The sequence below is a fragment of the Vidua chalybeata genome, chromosome 4, assembly GCF_026979565.1.
Source record: "Vidua chalybeata isolate OUT-0048 chromosome 4, bVidCha1 merged haplotype, whole genome shotgun sequence".
NCBI classification, from domain to species: domain Eukaryota; kingdom Metazoa; phylum Chordata; class Aves; order Passeriformes; family Viduidae; genus Vidua; species Vidua chalybeata.
The window spans coordinates 24115958-24134066 of record NC_071533.1 but is presented as its reverse complement, the minus strand read 5'-3'; the positions used below and the strand labels follow the sequence as shown (position 1 = coordinate 24134066).

At 39.6% G+C, this 18109-nt stretch overlaps 1 protein-coding gene across 3 annotated transcripts in view; it reads left to right on the top strand.

Moving 5' to 3' along the window:
* Window positions 1-3539: 3539 nt before the first annotated feature.
* The window catches only part of MANBA (mannosidase beta), a 45469-nt gene continuing 30899 nt past the window's right edge, over window positions 3540-18109 (top strand). For all 3 annotated transcript variants that reach the window (XM_053940941.1, XM_053940942.1, XM_053940940.1), the window contains exons 1-5: window positions 3540-3857; window positions 12402-12496; window positions 12972-13077; window positions 15043-15213; window positions 17857-17980. In XM_053940941.1, the coding sequence (XP_053796916.1) occupies window positions 3675-3857; window positions 12402-12496; window positions 12972-13077; window positions 15043-15213; window positions 17857-17980 (679 nt within the window). In that variant the 5' untranslated portion in view covers window positions 3540-3674. The remainder of the gene's footprint in view (window positions 3858-12401; window positions 12497-12971; window positions 13078-15042; window positions 15214-17856; window positions 17981-18109) is intronic.

The window sequence follows — 18109 nt, the reverse complement described above, 5'->3', positions numbered from 1 at the left end:
TTGTGCTACTTATTTTCTGTAAGTGCCAGATAATCCATATGTTTTAAGTATGCTTTAATGAGAATTGAAGGGGAGCTTGGACAGCACCGTACAAGACGCTAATTTTGCTGCTTATGAAAGAAAGGGTAAATGGCAATGATCAGTGTAACATAATTTTGAATTGACCCTAATCTATTTATAAAATTGTTTACAAAATGAAGAGAATAAAAACTGTGGGAAATCTACCTTCTAAATAACATGACTTTAGAAATCCGGTCATGCTGGCTTTGAAGATCCTTAGGCTTTTTTGTGCCTGTTCTATGGAAGGTGGTGACCTGACACCTAAGTCTTTGGTTTAAGTGCATCTCAAAGCAAGATGTTATGTAGAGATACAAATACAGGCTTTTGCCCCAACATGCCTGATGAAGTTGAAGGTTATACTGAAGGCATCACCTGTCTTTCTGCTTCTGAAATTTTAAAGTTATTATTACGTAGTTTTTGCTTTTCCCCTTCCATTACGGCATTTGCCTGCAGCAGTAGCTTCTCTTCTACATACTTATTTTTAATTACTCATGATTGTTAGTGTTGGGTAATTTTGTTTGCTAAGGAAATCCCCTTGCAGTGGCCTACAGACTTTGCCATAATTATGAAAGAAACTTCAGGCTTACCATTTAGATTGTCACTTTGTATTTTGCTCATGATAACCAACTACAACATTCTCTTCTAGTGATGTATTAATAGTATCCTCTAAAAGCAATCTTAATTTATTTTTTCATTTTATTTTTAACATCCTTTTGGATGGAGTTCAAGATAAGTACAGAATAATGTCCTTTAGAAATTCATAGCTGGAGAGCTCCCTGCATCATATTACCTTTACTCCAGTGCAGAGAGTAACTGTTCTGCACAGTGGTTCTGTTCCGCAGGTGCAGTCAGAAAACAGAGGTCTGGTGTTATGTTGAGGAACTGTGGAGCTTTTTTATGGATATTCTGTGCTGCCTGAAGGTATTTACACTCATACAAACATGTATACACTGATATTGCATCTTTGACAAATGGTCTGTGGTGGTGGTATCCACAACAACACATAGTTACCAAAAGAGAGAGCATGCCCTGATACAGGCTGCTGTGAACACAAGTCCTGTTTGGCTTCAGAGGTGTTTACCTTCAGCAGAAGAATGGTACAGGGTGGACAGGTGGGGGCAGTAATATCTTGAAGTACTGCATCCAAATCTGTGAGAATCTTTTTGTTTGAAACCTTTACATGAGCTTATTGAACATGAACTTGAAAAGAGAAAATAGCAGCAGCCTGTTTTAATGATAGAGATTGTATAGCATTTGGAAACAAAGGACATCTGGATTAACATGGCAGAATTTGGGCAGCTACAGTGGAACTGCTCTGAATTTATTCTAATAGAACCAAAGACATGTTTTTGCCTTCAGCTTTTTGTCTTAGTTGATAAAGAATATCTGCTTGCAGTATCGTAAAATAAGAATTGTAATAACCGCCTAAATTTGTGGTATTTCAGAAAGGGGGTTAATATAGTACACAGTAAAAGAAAGTACTCAGTTTATCTTATTTTATGCCTTAAGATTTAAAAATATTAAACCACAGCCTTTAAAATTCGTATCTTGAAACTGCAAAAATGTCATTTGTTTAAAAATATCCTCAAACAAACAACAAACCCTAAAACTGGGACATGAAAATGAGACATGATTTAACTTAATTATAAACCTTTAACAAGGAAACAGCATGTTCTCAGAATACTTAATTACAGCATTGTTTTTAGGTTGAGGTTTTTTGGTGTGTCTGTTGCTCCAGTCAGTCTTAAGCAGAAAGAATAAAAGTACGGAAGTACAGTAAACATCTTGAAATGCAGTTTCCTTCTTACTGGGAACCTATCATGTGACTTGCTGGAAAAGATTTACTAAAAAAAAAAAAAAAAAGCAGTTTCTTTTTTGACAGCTGTAAATCTGCTTCTTGAGAAATAATATCCTGTAAGATCTCTCAGGCAGCACTACAATGTTTAAATGGTTTTAGTGTTGTATCACTGAATTTAAGGACAGAACACTGAAATGTTTGATTGCCCTGAAAACATTACTCATTGACAGATGAGGACAGAAACAGAGTAAGGCTTTATACTATTAATGTATAATTATTTTATAGTCTGGACTATTAAAGGTGAGAAGATGCTAATTTTGACTGAATTTACAGCATGCAAGGCCAGTTGAGGTAACTCAGTCTAGGATGATAGCCTTTTTTGGCAATGTCACTAAAAGACAGCTGAACTGAAAGGGACTTGAACTGAAATGGGACCAGCATTTCAGTTAGTCAGTATATTGAATGTGGTTTGCTCTGTCTTAAAATTACACACACGGCAACTGTTCTAACAGCTAAGTTTCTGCATGGACTTCTGCTGCCCAAAAGTGTGGGTCTCAACTCTCCCTTTTTGAAGTTGGCGCAGAAATTTTTTAAGAGAAAAAAATATCAGCTACTGTCTTTCTCTGAGTCAGTATTTCTCAGAACTGCACCCCCTCTTGTGTTCTCATGGGTGAAAATATTACCTGTGGCTGGATTGTGTACTTTTTATTGTAGGTAAATGGAAGGACTGACATTTTTATATTGCATTGAAACAAAGGGTTGTCAGCTCAAAAGGATTTGCATCAAAAATATATAGGCATATTGACCATGTTCAGTCATGCCTTAAAGACAAATTTTAGGGTGGATTCCTACAGTATGCTGAAATAGGTGTGTGAAAGCCAGGAGCTAAAACAAAACTCTGGTGTTCCTGTTCTTGTCAGTCTGGGGGGGCCTGGTGTGAAACATTCCCAGTTCATGGAGGTGAGCTAGAACCCCCTGCACCCCCTGGTGCAGTGGGAACAGAGCATGAAGTACCATGGGTGTTACAACTGGAGAGTAGCTAAAGCCTTCCACAGAGCTATTTAAAAACTTGTTGCTTTAATTCCTGCTTTTGGGCTGTGAATGAAGGGAATTAACCTAGCAAGGGCACACAGAAAAGCTACAGTGTGATTTGAAAACCATACTTCTTACATGTTCTTTCTTAGGAGCTGACGCTTCTTTCCTTTTGCAGAGGAATTTACTGAATTTTTATACACAAAATCCACAGCCGCGCTAAAGCGGAAACAACAGTACTTTGAGACGTCCATGACATTTGTTACAGTTTTATACGCCTCTGTAATTTTATGGAAAAAAGGATGTGGAAGTCTGAGGCCATATAAAAGCCTCGCTACTCGAGGGGAGCCAATATTGAGAGAACCCACTGTGGTGTTGTCACAGCTCTCCTCATCCCTTCCCGCTCCCCTGCCGTTTTCTAGATCTCCGAGGGCATTTGCAGCATCTGAGAGATGGTAACCGTATTAGAGCTCCCCTTATCACTGTTCCGCCGTGCCTCTTGGAGGAAAAAAGAAAACCATCCCGCCCCTTCGCCGACGTGCCGGGGCAGGGCTGTGCGCTCGGAGCCGCTGCAGCCGGGGCGGGAGCGCGGCCCGGCCGTTGCCCCTCGCGCTCCGCGGCCGCGCTCAGCGCCAGCCCCGAGCAGCGCCCGCCCGGGCCGCCCGCAGGCCCCGCGCGCAGCCGCGCTGCACCGCCCTCAGCAGCGCCGGCGTCCTCCCTCCTCTTCCCTCCCTTCCTTCCTTGGAAGCACCGCCCCAGCTCGCTGCTGGCGGCGGCAGTCGTCATGGGCCCTGCTGCGCTGCTGCTGCCGGTGCTGCTTTTGCCGCTGGCGGTGGCCGCGGGCGGCCCGGAGGTGCGCAGCCTGCGGGGGAGCTGGCGGCTCCGCAGCGGGAACGGCTCGGTGTCGCTCCGAGCGGAGGTGCCGGGCTGTGTTCACACCGCGCTGCTCTGCCGGGGCCTCATCCAGGTACGGTACGCCGGGAGCCGGGCTCTGGAGCAGTCCTTCCCGCCATGGGCAGCCCGCCTCGGAGGGGAGAACTCAACCCTCCAAAACACAGCCCCGTCCCGGCAGCTGCCCGGCCACTGCAGGCTTGGTTGGCATCGCCGGGGCAGCAGGCAGGCTTCGTTTGGTGGCTGCAGTGTCCTCAGTCCCGCATAAGGCCGAGGATACAAATGGAAGCTTTGCAGTATGTGAGGTTGTGGTTTTGACACGCAGCCAAGGTGCTGACACCAGATACCTGCAGTACCCTCACAGCGTGTAAGTCATACGTACCTATAGTGGTGCCTCAAAAGAATGAGAGTTAAACCCACACTCCTAAAGTTTGACTCGTTGATGCAATAAGTTTAGTGAATCCAGGCTACTAAAAGCCCTTTTAAAACTTGTGGGGAGGTCATATACACCCATTCTACCTAAGGAAAGTATAGTCTGAAACAGACGAAGTTAAATTTAAAGGACTAACTCCTGTCTTAACACTTTGAAGAACCTTTTCTACTTCTGTTTATGCTTGTCTCTATTCGATTTTTAAATTTATAGAAACACAACAACCACTTTCTTGGAAGAATTTTCAAAACTGCATTGCAGATGGATAGCAAAGTAATCTGATACTAGCATAAGGTGCCTGTGACTCAGACCTGACAAGAAACGTGGCACTAACTGGATCGTTGTTGAAATAAGATACCTTTTTAAAAGGAAACAAGGAAAAGGTTCTTGTGTACCTGGAACAAAGAAAGAAATAAAAACACAGTGTAGTTAACAAAGTAATCTATAAAGGTGATAAATACAGTTCTGTACTGGAAAATGTACTGTTGTATGGAGTGAGGATATCATATTACCCCTCTATTGTGGGTCCAATGGTGCAGTTCTTGTGCATAATTTATTTAAAAAACACATTCTGGATGTGTTTTTTTAATAAAAACACATTCTGTGTTTTTATTTCTTGGGCTTTATCCTTCAGCTTATTATACTCTGATTAAAGTTAGAGAGTAAAAGGAGAAAGTGGCACCCTTTGGGCAGGATAATTTTAGCATTTTCTGTGTTGGCACAGGTTGGGAATCCCAGCACTAATAATAGATTCCAATGAGTGTCACTGCCAGATAGAGAGCATCAACACTGGAAAAAGAACTATGCTATGAAGGGATAGGCAGAGCTATGATGATCTGTTGTTTTAACATCTGTGTGCTAAGTGATGTGACATCTTGGACATTGAAAATTAAGGTTTCAGAAAGGCTGTTCTATAGTTGTCAAATATGCAGGGGGTAGGAGACTTTATGTGGAGGATTGGTGAAGGGAACTGTGCTGGTTTCTCTGATGAAGAAGTGCACGAGGTGAACGTCTGGGATATTTGGTTGTGCTAGGAGGTGTTGCTGCAAGAAGTGTGAATAATCATCAGGAGAAACTGTGACCAATGCACTGACTCAGGCACACAAGAGAGTGATGTAATAAAAGACTCACATTTAGCTACTCACACTAGGTACACTTATGAGGTGAGAAGATGTGATTGCTAATTTAAATGCATTGCAGCAAACTGACTTGTAATTTAGCAGTGTATTTGGAAATGAGGAGCATGAACTCTCATGTGCCTGGGCAGAATCCCAAGCCTGCACAGAGGCATGAGAACTTAGTCAGTCAGCTGGGCAAGCAGTGGGTTCTTGGCTAATTAAATCGATGATGGTTGGTTGTGGTCACTTAGAACATGTTTACTTGAATACAAGTAAGAACTTGCTCCAAACACGTGCTGGTACAGCTGGTGGACTGGAAGCTGTTGCCAAGTTGGTGATGTTGCTGTTGAAGTGCTGAGTTAACCAAAATGGTTCACTAGTGTGGTTGCTTAACCTCTGGACTGGACCCAGCTGGTGTCTGACTAGTTCCAAGCTCAGAATGAGATAACCTGTTTCTATGTATAGGTGTGTACAGGTAACTCAAGTCAGCTTAAACATATTCTTACTCAGTTTAGCAAAGCTCAGTTTACAGATAGAAGCATTCACACAAATTTGCACCAGGATAACTAAATTGTTTTAAAATCGCATTTTTTTTTAAAGATAGACTACAGACCATACCAAAACAGGGGAGCAACCTTAGCAGATTTGAAATCTATTGCAGATGGTGTTAAATGCTTTGCATTGTGCAAAGCAGCAAGCCTGGGTTGTTTGGAGGGAGTCAGTGACATCATTCATTATTGCAGTTTGAGGCTTTGTGCTCCAGAGGGGCGGCTCAGCTGTTTGTCCTGAGGTTTCTTCACTGTTGTGAATGTGACCAAAGGTTTTCAAGTACAGCTGCCTAAAATCATGTTGCTATATTCCTATTTATACAAAAGCATGCACATTGCCCTAATTGTAGAGGCATAGAGCACTGGTTACTCCATTTTTTCAGAGTTCATTATCTCTGGAAATCAGCCTTTTTTGCTGTTGTGTCAAATATAGAAGTAGGAGATTTATTATAGATGCCTAAATACAAGTTTTGGTCTTAAGTATTTTTTTCACTTGCTTCTTTTACTCTTTGCAATGGAATATAGGATCTTTATTCATCTTACAGAAGATGTCACTAGATCAGTAACCCACCTTGTAATCAAAAGTGGAGATTGATCTGAAAAGCTGTACCAGGAAATAGGAGAACAAAGCTAGTGGGAACAAAATTATTCTGGATAGCAGGACCCCTGTGTTCAGCGACCTGGTGAAATCTTCGTGCTGTTTTTCTGTGTGATTTGGAAGTGACAAATCTCACTGCATCATTTGCTTTTGTATCCGTGAGATTTTCAATGGGTTAACACCCAGAAAAGAAATTTAAAGCAGAGTTTGGAAGGGCCTACTCCAGCAATGTAGCTTAGTGGGCATCTCACAATGAGGGGAAGGAGGGCAGCAGGGGGACGCTGATGAATATTAAGCCTTCAGAACATGGCTTAGTTTGCAAGACTAGGCTGCAAGCAATTTATTTATCATTGTGTGGTTCATTTCAAATTTAGGTCGACACACAAACTGTTTTTGCACAGGGATGCTCTAGCTGATTGCGTGTCTGTAGCCTTACGTTAATCTGCTGTGCAAGCCATACACTGGAATTGAAAAAAATCTCTCTGATGCTGGGGGTTCATTACTCATCTCTCTGGATCCTCTTAGCGTTTGTTCTAGAGATATCTTTATTCTGGCTCATAAAATATACATTGGAGGAACACGTCTTTCTGAATGCACCAAATGCACATGTCTCAAAAAATGCTCTTGGGGAAGACTCTTGAGTTTCCTATCAAAGTATTGTTTTTCTTTCATATTCAGTCAATGTAGTTAAAATGCTGGATTAACTATGATAAAAGCTCTAGGGCCAGGAGATTGCATCAGAGTATGTGTTTGGCTTGATTGTTTTAATAAAATTTCATTAAGACACTGTAGCTCTTACTACTATTTACATGTAAAATTAAAAAAAAACATGAGAAATGCACATAGGGAAGAGTAACAGTCACTTATGTAAAGTTAGAGCAAAGCTTCGTTTTGAATGAAAACATTTTACAAATTGCAGTGAATCTGTTGCTAACCCTACAGCTCTGGAAAAAGATTTGCCAAAACCATTTTGTCTGAAAGTTTTGCTTTTGACCACTGTTGTCAGTGTAGTATTTTCTTTCAGGCGCTGTTCTGGTAAGCCATATGTACCCACAGGTAACTTGCTTATTAAGTCTGTGTGCTGGAAATAGGCATCCTCTACCACATAGGTTCTTCACAGTGCCATCTCTTGCTGGCAGGTGACTCCTGTAAATTTCCAGTTCTGAGCAATATGGCTGTTGTAGCTGGATTTTCTCATATGATAGCCATTTGCATTTATATATAAGGCTGTTTTGTCTTATTAGTTGTCACTTAGACTTGTATGGAGTATTATGAGAGGTCTGCAAGTGTGATGCTGATATAGAGGCTGTGTAGCACTGCATGTTCTGGCCTGTTAGACAAGGGCATGCACTTGACAGAGTGGTCATACTTGGATATCAAAATTTATTAGAAGAGACAGAAGTTTATGTACCCCAACTGATAGCTCTACGTTTCTGGAAAGTAGTGTGGTTTTCCATATCTTGTTCTGCATTTGTATAAAATACGCTGTTGTTTGTTTTCTGACACTTCATCACAACTGATTTTTTTGGAACAAGCCAGGTAACAATTCCATTTGGTATCCTATGGTTCTGTTCAGGTTAGATGGCATTCATTGTTGGATTAGTTGGTTATTATATTATTTTCCACTGAAATACAGGTGCTCTGCTGAACTGTGAGAACACGTGCAAACATTCAAAACCCTTAGTAAAACTTAGCATAAATATTAAAGGACACTTAATTTTTTCTTTCAAAAGCTTGTGATGTTAAAAGAGGTAAGATTTCTAGTGGTCTGTTAAATACATCCAAGTATTCAAGTACTATTAAGCAATGGGTATTACTGTGTTACCTCTTTAGTCATATTTGGCCTAGTGTTCTGTGTAACACATCCTGAACATTGACAGTGACATTCAGTTTACTGCTTCCTGAGAGCAGCTACTGAAATTCAGTTACTTTAGGAGGAACTTCCAAAACTCACACTCTGAGGATATGATCCATTCATCACTACTAGTAGTTCAGCCTGACTTCAAGCTGTGAAAATTATATAAATGTCCTGATTGCTGTTGCTTGTGATGTCAAGGAGCACGTGAGTATAGATAAGTATATATTAACTATTTACATTTCAATTTGAAGTTGCCCAGAGCAGAATCATTAAACTATAAATCATGAAACATCACTTGCAAATTTTATTTTGGTGATCAGTTACACCATCAGAATTTTCTTACAGTGTACATGATAAAATATCAGCAGAGTTAATTTATGAGAGAAGAGCATGCAAGTTGACTTCAAACCATAACAAAAGCAGGGTAAGGCAAAAGAATCTGCTTTTTGTTCTCTTTATTAAATTTCATTTTATTACATGCAGATCTTCCACCTGGGTACAGCTGACTCTGTCTGATGTCATTCAGGTGTTTGTACCATGCCCCTCAGAACTCCTGGAGCCTGGGTGACCAGGAGGTGTCCTTTCATTGGGCCAGGGTATGCCTGGCACCACTGGCTCCCTCACTTGGGCTTGGAGCCTCACTTCTCATGTGTTCGTGTCTCATCCATTTCCTGCTTAACAGGAGAAACTCTTAGCTTATATCACCGTATCTTTTCAATATCCTCTTAAAATCATTGCAAGGAGAAGCTTCCATCTGGGCGCTGGCAGTTCCTTCATTGTAGTGCTGCCAGTGCTTTTGAAGTCCTCCTGATGTCCTGTTAGCCGAACTGGCAATTGCTTCCTTTTGATGATCTGTAGCAGGGCTTTTAACCTCCTCTTAGGAGGTGATTTGCTCCTTGCTTACAGCCTTGAGGCTGGGAGCAGGGAGCAAACAGGCAGGCAGCTTGAATACTTCAGATTTTTCCCCCAAATTGCAGGGAGCAGGAAAATGCAAGGCTGTTATGTTTGGTGGGGTCTAAAAATAGCTATAGTTGACTCCACCCCTCTGTGAATTGCTTCCAGGAACACACTGAGTTGTTGAGCTATTGAATGTGAAGTGTATTTAATAGATGTGCAGCCTATTTCCTACCATCTTTCAGTTTCTCCCTGTGCCTTTAAGTGGCTTAAATGTGTCTTTTTTTTTTTTTTTTTGCATGCACTTTTCTGAACTAAGCCTTTCATTTTGATGTGAAATGATTAACGTGGGATGAAATTCTGTTTCAGAGAAATCCAAACAATTTGACTTACATGGTTACATCTTCCAGCGCTCAGAACAGTTGTATTTAATAATGGAAAAGCCAATAACCTCACAAGTGTATTGGCAAAGTAATTCTGCTTTCTTAGAGGACTTTGTTGTGATCATGCGATTCTCCTGAACCTTGAGAATTGTCTTAAAAGCATTGCTTGAATGTTGCCACGACTGATTTTACAACACTCAACATTTGTCATGGTTAAAGTGGCCGACCAGCTTATTAGCATTTAACAGCTTTTATGGTGTATGAGCTGTCTTGCTGGTTAGGTAGCAATGATATCAGTAAACTGTTAAGTTTTACATGAAGGTACACGGAACTGTGCACTTTCCATCTAAAAAGGTGGATGCCTGTGAGTCAGAAGGGCTAATTTGCACTTTCTATGACACCTATTTTAGCAGTCAGTGCATTTCTTGAAGTTTGAAGGCTTTAGACTAGTAAAAAAGAAAGCTCCTTCAGGAAAAAGGGTCTTCAGTATATTCTGAGATTTAAATATGTCACTCTGTAAGCTCCTGTAAGAGCCCATTTGGCAATGATTTCTGCCTCTGATAAAAGATCCTACATTTCTGCTGCTAGACAACCAGTTTTGTGTTTTCCAGAAGCCAGGACTTTGTTCATTAACATCTCTGTATCTGTGCTTTCGTGGGAGAAATGGTGCAGGTTTCTTTTGTGCATCTTTGCCGAGGCACTGATGTTGATTGTTTGACCATTAACCAAATGGCTTTACAGTCTGCTGTTGGTGGCGCATTTGCAACTTTCCTCTCACGCCTTTTGTTAAATATTTCACACATACAAGTGGCAAAGATTGAAATTTAACATGCACATTTTTCAAAGCATAATGTGAAATAAAATGGTATGTAATGTTAAATACGAATATGTATATATATGTAAATATATATAAGATGGTATATAATGTTAAAGCAAGACTTGTTAAAATTGTTAAAAATGTGCTTTTTAAAGTACATATTGTGGGGTTTCATGGTCTCTGACATTCTATGCTTGCCTTTCATTACCTCAGTACAATGATCTCAGTGAAGTCTCTTTTATAAGCCTAAATTTTGCATATTAATATGCATTTATTGGCTTTAACTTTTGCATCTCAAAGTCTGAGATATATTCCCCAAAAGTAATGGAATGTCTTAAAATTCAGCAATAGTCCTGTAAGCTCAGGATGACTTAATTTCAATTGATGACTTATTATCAATACAGAAGTCATAGTTTTACTCAGGTGGCAAGGCTTTTCCTTTTTGACTCTTCCCTTGTAGTAGGAAATTTGATTGATAGAGTGTAGCATGTAGAGGCAGGGTGACACCTTTCCCTCTGTATGAGCCCAAGGAATGATGTTTGTATTGCTGTAGGACTCCAGAAGGATCTGTGCTGCTGAGGAGAGTCACTTAGATGTTATGATTTTGTTCTGCTATGTACATAGGTTTATGTGTTTATTGCAGAGCTTGACCCTGTTAATTGTAAAACAAATATGAGGGATAAGACAATTTTTTTTCAGAAGATTTCATATCCCAAATGTCGTTACTATGCATGCTGACTCCTGAAATAGGGAGAAAAATTAAGTTCCAGCAAGTAGGAAAGAAGGAAGAAAGCTGGGCAGATTTTCTTCAGTGTGACTGAGGATATTCAGGGTGGGTATTTAAGTGTGTTGGTACTGTTAGAACACTCGTATCAAAGCAATCCTTAATGCAGGTCCCCTCTCTATGAGCCGGGTTGAGTCATGCAGGCCGGAAGAGATTGGCCTTTGTTTGGGGCAGCAGCTCAGCCGTGCAGCTGCTGGGGGGCTGGAACGGGGCTGCCAGGCACGGAGCCGGGTACCGGCAATCTGACACGGGATGGGGCACTGCCTTTCTGCACTCTGACAGGGGATGTGACACTGCCTTTCTGCACTCTGACAGGGGATGGGACACTGTGCGTTTCTGCTCTCTGACAGGGGATGGGACACACTGCATTTCTGTTCTCTGACACGGGAGGAGACCTTTCTGCTGCCTTTGTGTGAAGTGCGAGGCTGTGGGATGTCAGGTCCTTTAAGCTGGGTGAGGGACATGGTGACCTGCTGTAAGGTAATAAATACAGCATGAAGCCAGAAAGGCTGAGGACATAGCTTAGACCAGTCGTGCCTTCTGTTCTTCCTAGGTAGTGTGGTTAAAGGGAGAAGGACACATTTGACACAGCCTCAAAAGTAGTCATCTAGTGTTTTACCAAAACCAAAATGGTGTTGCTTCTCCTTCTTCTCTTTCTCCATCCCTCCACATACAACAATTTCATTGATCCTTGCCACAACAAGTCTAGCTGACAAGGAACCACTGGATTACTTGCAATAACTTTAAACTAGAGATTTGTTCACTGCTGTCCCTAGAGGCCTAAAATTCTGTTTCTCTGCCACTTAAAATCCTATTAGTCTTACTTTCTCCATAATTATGAGGGTGATCATGTTTCTGTTCCTCTCATTAAGTCACAAGGTCTCTGGATTTATTGGTTAATTTCCAGACCAGTAATTTCTTATGTAAAAACAAATCCTGCTACTTCTAATTTGAGTGATTATAGCGGACAGGGTTTTGAGCTATATAAATAAGTCAAATATTACTAAAGCTTTCCTTTCATGTAAAATTTCAAGGGTGAAAAGAGTATCAGGACTAACTAACTAAGGTGAATTTTGCATTTGCAGACTGACTGAAAAAAGAAGTGTTCATCTAATGGATATTGTGACGCTTTATGCAGCAACACTATTACTAAATAAATAATGTAATTTTTTTTGTTGATCTGTCACTAGGATCCATACTATAGATTTAATGATGTGATGTACAGATGGATCTCACTAGATAACTGGACTTACAGCAGGACGTTCAAAACTCCTTTTGACATCAGGTATGCAGTAAAGATACGTCTAAAATAATTCTCTACCATCTTTCATGCAGAATTGCAAATTAATCCATCAGCTCAAAATCTGCTTAATACTTTTGTATCTGATAAAACAAATTATGCAATCATGTGCAGCTGCAAAGCTGTTGCTACAGAACACTTCAATTGTTGATTTTTTTTCTTTTTTTAAAAAATTGATTGTTAAAAATTCCTTGTGAATTGTCAGCTGTAAAAAGATTATACTTAGGCTAATTGAAAGCTATCCCATGTAATATCTGGTGGGTATGTGAATCTGATGTATTCTTGAGCATGCTACTTCAGCTGTCATCTTAATTTGACTATTTAAAGATACAATGTAGCTACACTGAGTCAAAAGTAGCTGAGGTATAATAGTGATACACATTTTTACATTGTCTGTCTCCTGTCTGTTTTTAACTCTAGGTATTCTGACAGTTTTTCACACATATGTTTTCTTTTGTAGAAAGTGGCAGAAAGTGAATTTGGTTTTTGAGGGAGTAGATACAGTAGCACAGATCCTGCTCAACAATGTCACTCTCGGGAGAACAGACAACATGTTCAACAGATATGTAAGTAAAGTGTTTATTTCTGAAGGTGCTTCTGTGTTTTCTTCAAGGCCCTTTTGTTCTGAGCACTTCCAGTGCATTCAAGTACCCATAAAAGTAGGTGCTTGGATGCAGAAAGGGTTGATTTGAGGACTGCATGTGCAATCACATAAATGTTAGAAAGGGAAGTGTACTTACCTTTTCACTATCAGCAGGGTCATATATAGAGGTGAATCTGCCTTTGTGCCTTGTCCTAAAGGAGAGGACCAATGCAAGAGGATCAATTCAGCTAATAATATGTCTTGCTTCTTGGGATCTGTCCCACCTGCAAGAAAACATAAGCTTAAATGTGTTTTATTAGCTGTAAATCTGCTTACTAATTGGTATTAGAATGGTTTACATGTCAATACTGCAATGAAAATCCATGTGCTGTAAAGCTTATGTGTGCTTTCATGCTTTTGGTTTTTAAAGAGGGTGGTTTATTTTTAATATGGTACTTTGGATAACATTGTCTTGCATTTTTGAGCTTCACTTATGGCAGCATGAGAGTATTCATTATGGAATGATCTTGAGAGTGTCAAAAACATTTGAACTAATTTTATAGCTTTAAAATACAAAATTATTCTGGTATTAACATAAGGAACAATTCTTGCTTTTATCTTAAAAGAATAAAAAAATCTAAAGAGTTAAAGGAAGATTGATAGTGGAATAACTGAATTACAAATGAAATCTGGTGTCTCCATATCTCAACATTTACCATACTGGCAGGTTTTATTGCAGAAGCACTGGACTGAGACATAAGACATTCTGCCACCTGGGTCTGTGTGACCTAGGACAAACCACTTTGTTTCTCTTTGACTGAGTTTTACCATCAGTGAAACCAAAAATTTTGTAGAGCTTTTATGAAATTTTAATTATTTCCTGTTTGGAGAGTATCTAAAGATTTGTCAGTAGCAGGCTCTGAAAGTTAGGAAGTGGTATTATTTTGTACATATTTCTGCAACTTCATTTTGTATCAGATTGTAACAATTCATGAAATGGCCTTCACTGTAAAACCAGAGTGTACTGCATTAAATTGAGTCTGGGGTTACTTGTGACCCAGGCTTGTGCCTTGTTCATCTGTTCCACATAGCAATAACATCTGCAGGAAGGACTCTCTGAAGGCTCTGGATTGGGGAATGCTATTTGCTTTCTAATAACTTGCTGTATGCTACAGAAATAAGTGATTCTAGCTGGGCTGTTCCCAAATTAAAGAAAAATGGTCAAGACTTGGCTTTTCACAAATGTGCACTCTGAGGAATAAATGGATATTAGCCATTGGAACCATATTGTCTTGATAGCACAGGATAATTCTGAAACGGAACATTTCTCCTGTTTTCCAGCCACACTGAAGGGGATTTTGTAACCTGGTGAGGAAGCCCCCAAATGCTTCATTTGGTGCTGGTGTAGAATGTGTGTCTTACATTTGGGGGATTAGAATGCAACTTGCTTCATTTTGGGGAATGAACCACAACTTTGCAGCCTTCATGGACAAGGCAGCTCAGTGCCTTGTGGTACATGAGCTGGCAGCACATCGTGAGCTGGAAGCACTCCTGTATGGAGCAGTTCTCTGAGATGGAATACGGTGTCTTTCCAAAGATGCAAATGGGTTCTGGATGAGGACGGAGGGTAAAGATTTTCTTGCTGTCCCTGTCCTTCCAGTACTTCTCTGTGCAAGCAAAGTACTGCAAACTGCAATGAGAGCTTGGTGTGAGGAAAGTGGTTTGCCCAGAAATATTTCCTTCTATCTAGAACAGTACTGTGTATTTTCTTTTTTTTCAGTTTACAAAGTAGCTTTTCTTTTCTTTCAAAACCAGAGCATGCTGAGACTGTATTTCAAAAGCTTTTGAATAATATATGTATGGTATTAAAATCCCCTTGTAATACTGATTATAAATCTCATAGATAAATGTCATCATTGTAATGGTTTTGTTCTGTGTTTTGTCCTAGAGCTTTGATATTACCAGTGTGATCCAGGAGGTCAATTTGGTGGAAGTCCGTTTCTTGTCAGCCGTTTCATATGCAGCGGAGCAGAGCAGATGTCACAAAGCACACAGCATCCCCCCGGCCTGCCCTCCGCCTGTGCAGAAAGGAGAGTGCCACGTTAATTTCATCAGAAAGGTAGGGGCAGAATTGTCTGTCTCTGGCTTCAGGCTGGAAAAGAGGAATGCACCACAAGCAGTCCTTACAGTTGTATTCTGAAACCTGCAATGTTGTTTTATAAGTAGGGCATATTTTTCATGCAGTTTCCTTCTCCCATCCCCCCTAGAAACCTGTAGTCTTGTATGTTGACAATACAGGAGGCGTGAGAAGGCCAGGCTTCATATCTAAGTGATAAGAATGTTTAAAAGGCTGTTGTCATCAAACAGTCAGCAAGGAGACTTGCTGCTAAGAGGGCAGGATAGCACTGGGAAATGTGTAATCATTCCATTTTGATCCACTGGGTCGGTTTAGCAATGTGTGCTGACAATAGAGTTCACTGTTGCAAGTACCAGTGTGTTATAGCCAAGGCTGTAAAAATCTTATCCAAGCAGCTTTGTGAGTGTTTGCTGTTGCTCATGTGCTGTGCTATTTATATTGGGCAGCTCTGGCATGTCCCAAGAAGTGTTATCCTGTGGGGACCTGTTCTCATCTTATTAGTGTTGTGAAGTGTGATTTATATGTAAATATTCAATGAAAACAAGAGTGTAATATAAATTAATGAAACTCAGAAACCTTGATTTAAGATATGGCTTCTTTGCTGTTAAAACTTAACTTCGGGCAAACTATCATTTGAGTAGCATCTCACATATTTCTGATAGCTTTGCAGCAGATAGAGGCAATGTCTAGATGATCTTATTTTCTAATTTGTCTTTTTGGGAGTTTTTGCATATTTTTCTCCTCTTAAATGCCTTTCTTGATAATTATTTTCAAACTTTCTAATAAAGTCCTTCTAGAATCTTCTCAAAAAATGACTAGGATTCTGTAAATCTGGTATTTAAATCTGGATATAATTTCTTTTAAAATTTAATAATGTAAATATGGACTCCATGTTGTCCTGGAAAGATCCTTTAGGATTAAGAGGCTGTCTTTATTTCTCTTGCTGCTACTTTTATTTTTGCTACATTTTAGAAAGTTTATTAGTTCTTCTGAGTCCACTGTGTTTCTCAGAAATCAGTGCAAGGAGAGGCTTGGAAGGAATAGGGCACTTACTCAAGTTGTAGTCTTATTTATAGAGCAAAAGAGACCTGGAATGATTTTATGCTTCACTGAACTATACCTTGAATTTTTAGAAAGTACCCTAGTGCTTTTTCCACAAATGATTTTTTTGACTGTACTTAGAAACTGCTCCAGAGATTTTCAGAAACATTTTGAATTCCAGGTATTGGCAACAACAGCAGCTATGTCACATCTTAAACTAAACAACTATACTAGGACATTGCTATAAGCTGGTTGCTTCTCATCTGAAAGTAATGGAGAGTTATTTACACATATCAGGTGCAGTATTAAGTGCAGTAAACTTACCTAAATCTGAGTAGGAGTTTGTGGCAGAACACAAACCTGTCACTGCTAATGTACTCCAGTGATACAGGCATATTGTTCTTGTGACATACTGTTTCTGATAGCAGACTCTGCAGTATTTTTGTGAAACCTGCTCGTCTGTCAGTGATTCATTTGTTTATTTTTTATAAAGGGAAAATGACTTTCAATTGGACATGTTTTCTAAGAATATGTTATCCCTAGTTTTCTGTTTGAAGTAGGTGCAGTGTTTGCTTCCTGGAAGGCTCTTTTGCAGTTTGATAGACAGGGAGTCTGACTGGTAACACAAGGGATAGGCCAGGCTTGTGCAATGTGGTTTGCCCAAATTAGTATGCCTTGGCTGTAAGTTATTAGTGTCTAAATTTAGAACTGTGTGTCACTGTACAAGACTTTAGGAGATCTATTGTATTTGCTTTGGGGGCTGGGGCTGTGTGAAACTTGGAGGGCAGCTGAATAGATGTTGTCAAGAGATTTGTTAAGTAGAGGTCTGACCAGGTTTGAAAACAGCTAAATGGAAATTAGCGTACGTACTTCTCTGCCTGACCAGCATTTTATAATTCTGACAGTTATTCTGATGTTAGTACCAGAACTAAGCTACTTCACAACCATGTTTTTGTTCCCTTTGTTTTTGTATAAGAGAACCATAAAAAGGGGAGAAACAGTGAACATGACTGAACTACACAAATACTCCAGACATATCAATTTCTTTCCTTGTATTACTCTGTGGTGTTAAAACTAAAAATAGGAGATAAACTATTTAATATATGTTTTTTAATTTGATACTATTCTCCTACAATACTGTAACATTTCTAATTGTCAGTTTTCTGTTTACTTTGTCTTTTAGGTATACAATTAAATACTGACATTACAAACAAAGATAATTCACAGCTGAAATGAGAGTAATCTGGATTGTTTTTTTGATCTTTACTGTTTGGTATTTTGTTGGTGTTTTTTTAGTGGTATACTAAGTGTTGTTTTGCTCTTTTGGTAATACAAAATTTCTCCGCACATGGACATTTAATACAAAATTTAATTTTTTGTATAATACAGGTTGTAGCAGCAAAGTTCTGCTTGTGGAGTAAGAAAAAAATACTGTAGGGTCTCCTGGATTTATGGAAACTGGAAACATTCTTTCAGTGTGTGTCAGTATTTTATTCCCAGATAGCAAATGTCTTTTATTTCTGGCACAGCATCAATGTCTATGTGAAAAACAGGCATTTGTAACATAATAATTCTGTTTTCCAGGAGCAGTGCTCATTTAGTTGGGATTGGGGCCCTTCTTTTCCCACTCAAGGAATCTGGAAAGATGTTAGGATTGAGGCCTATAACCATTGTCACCTGATTTACTTTTCTATAACTTCTGTCTTTGGTAAGTCTCTTATTTCTTCTTGTTATTGGTTTCACCTTTAGAATACAAACCATTTTATTGGTAAGCCAAATTAACTGTCAGGTAGGAAATGTTCTATGGGTTTTTTATTACTTTGCTTGTAGTTCTTCC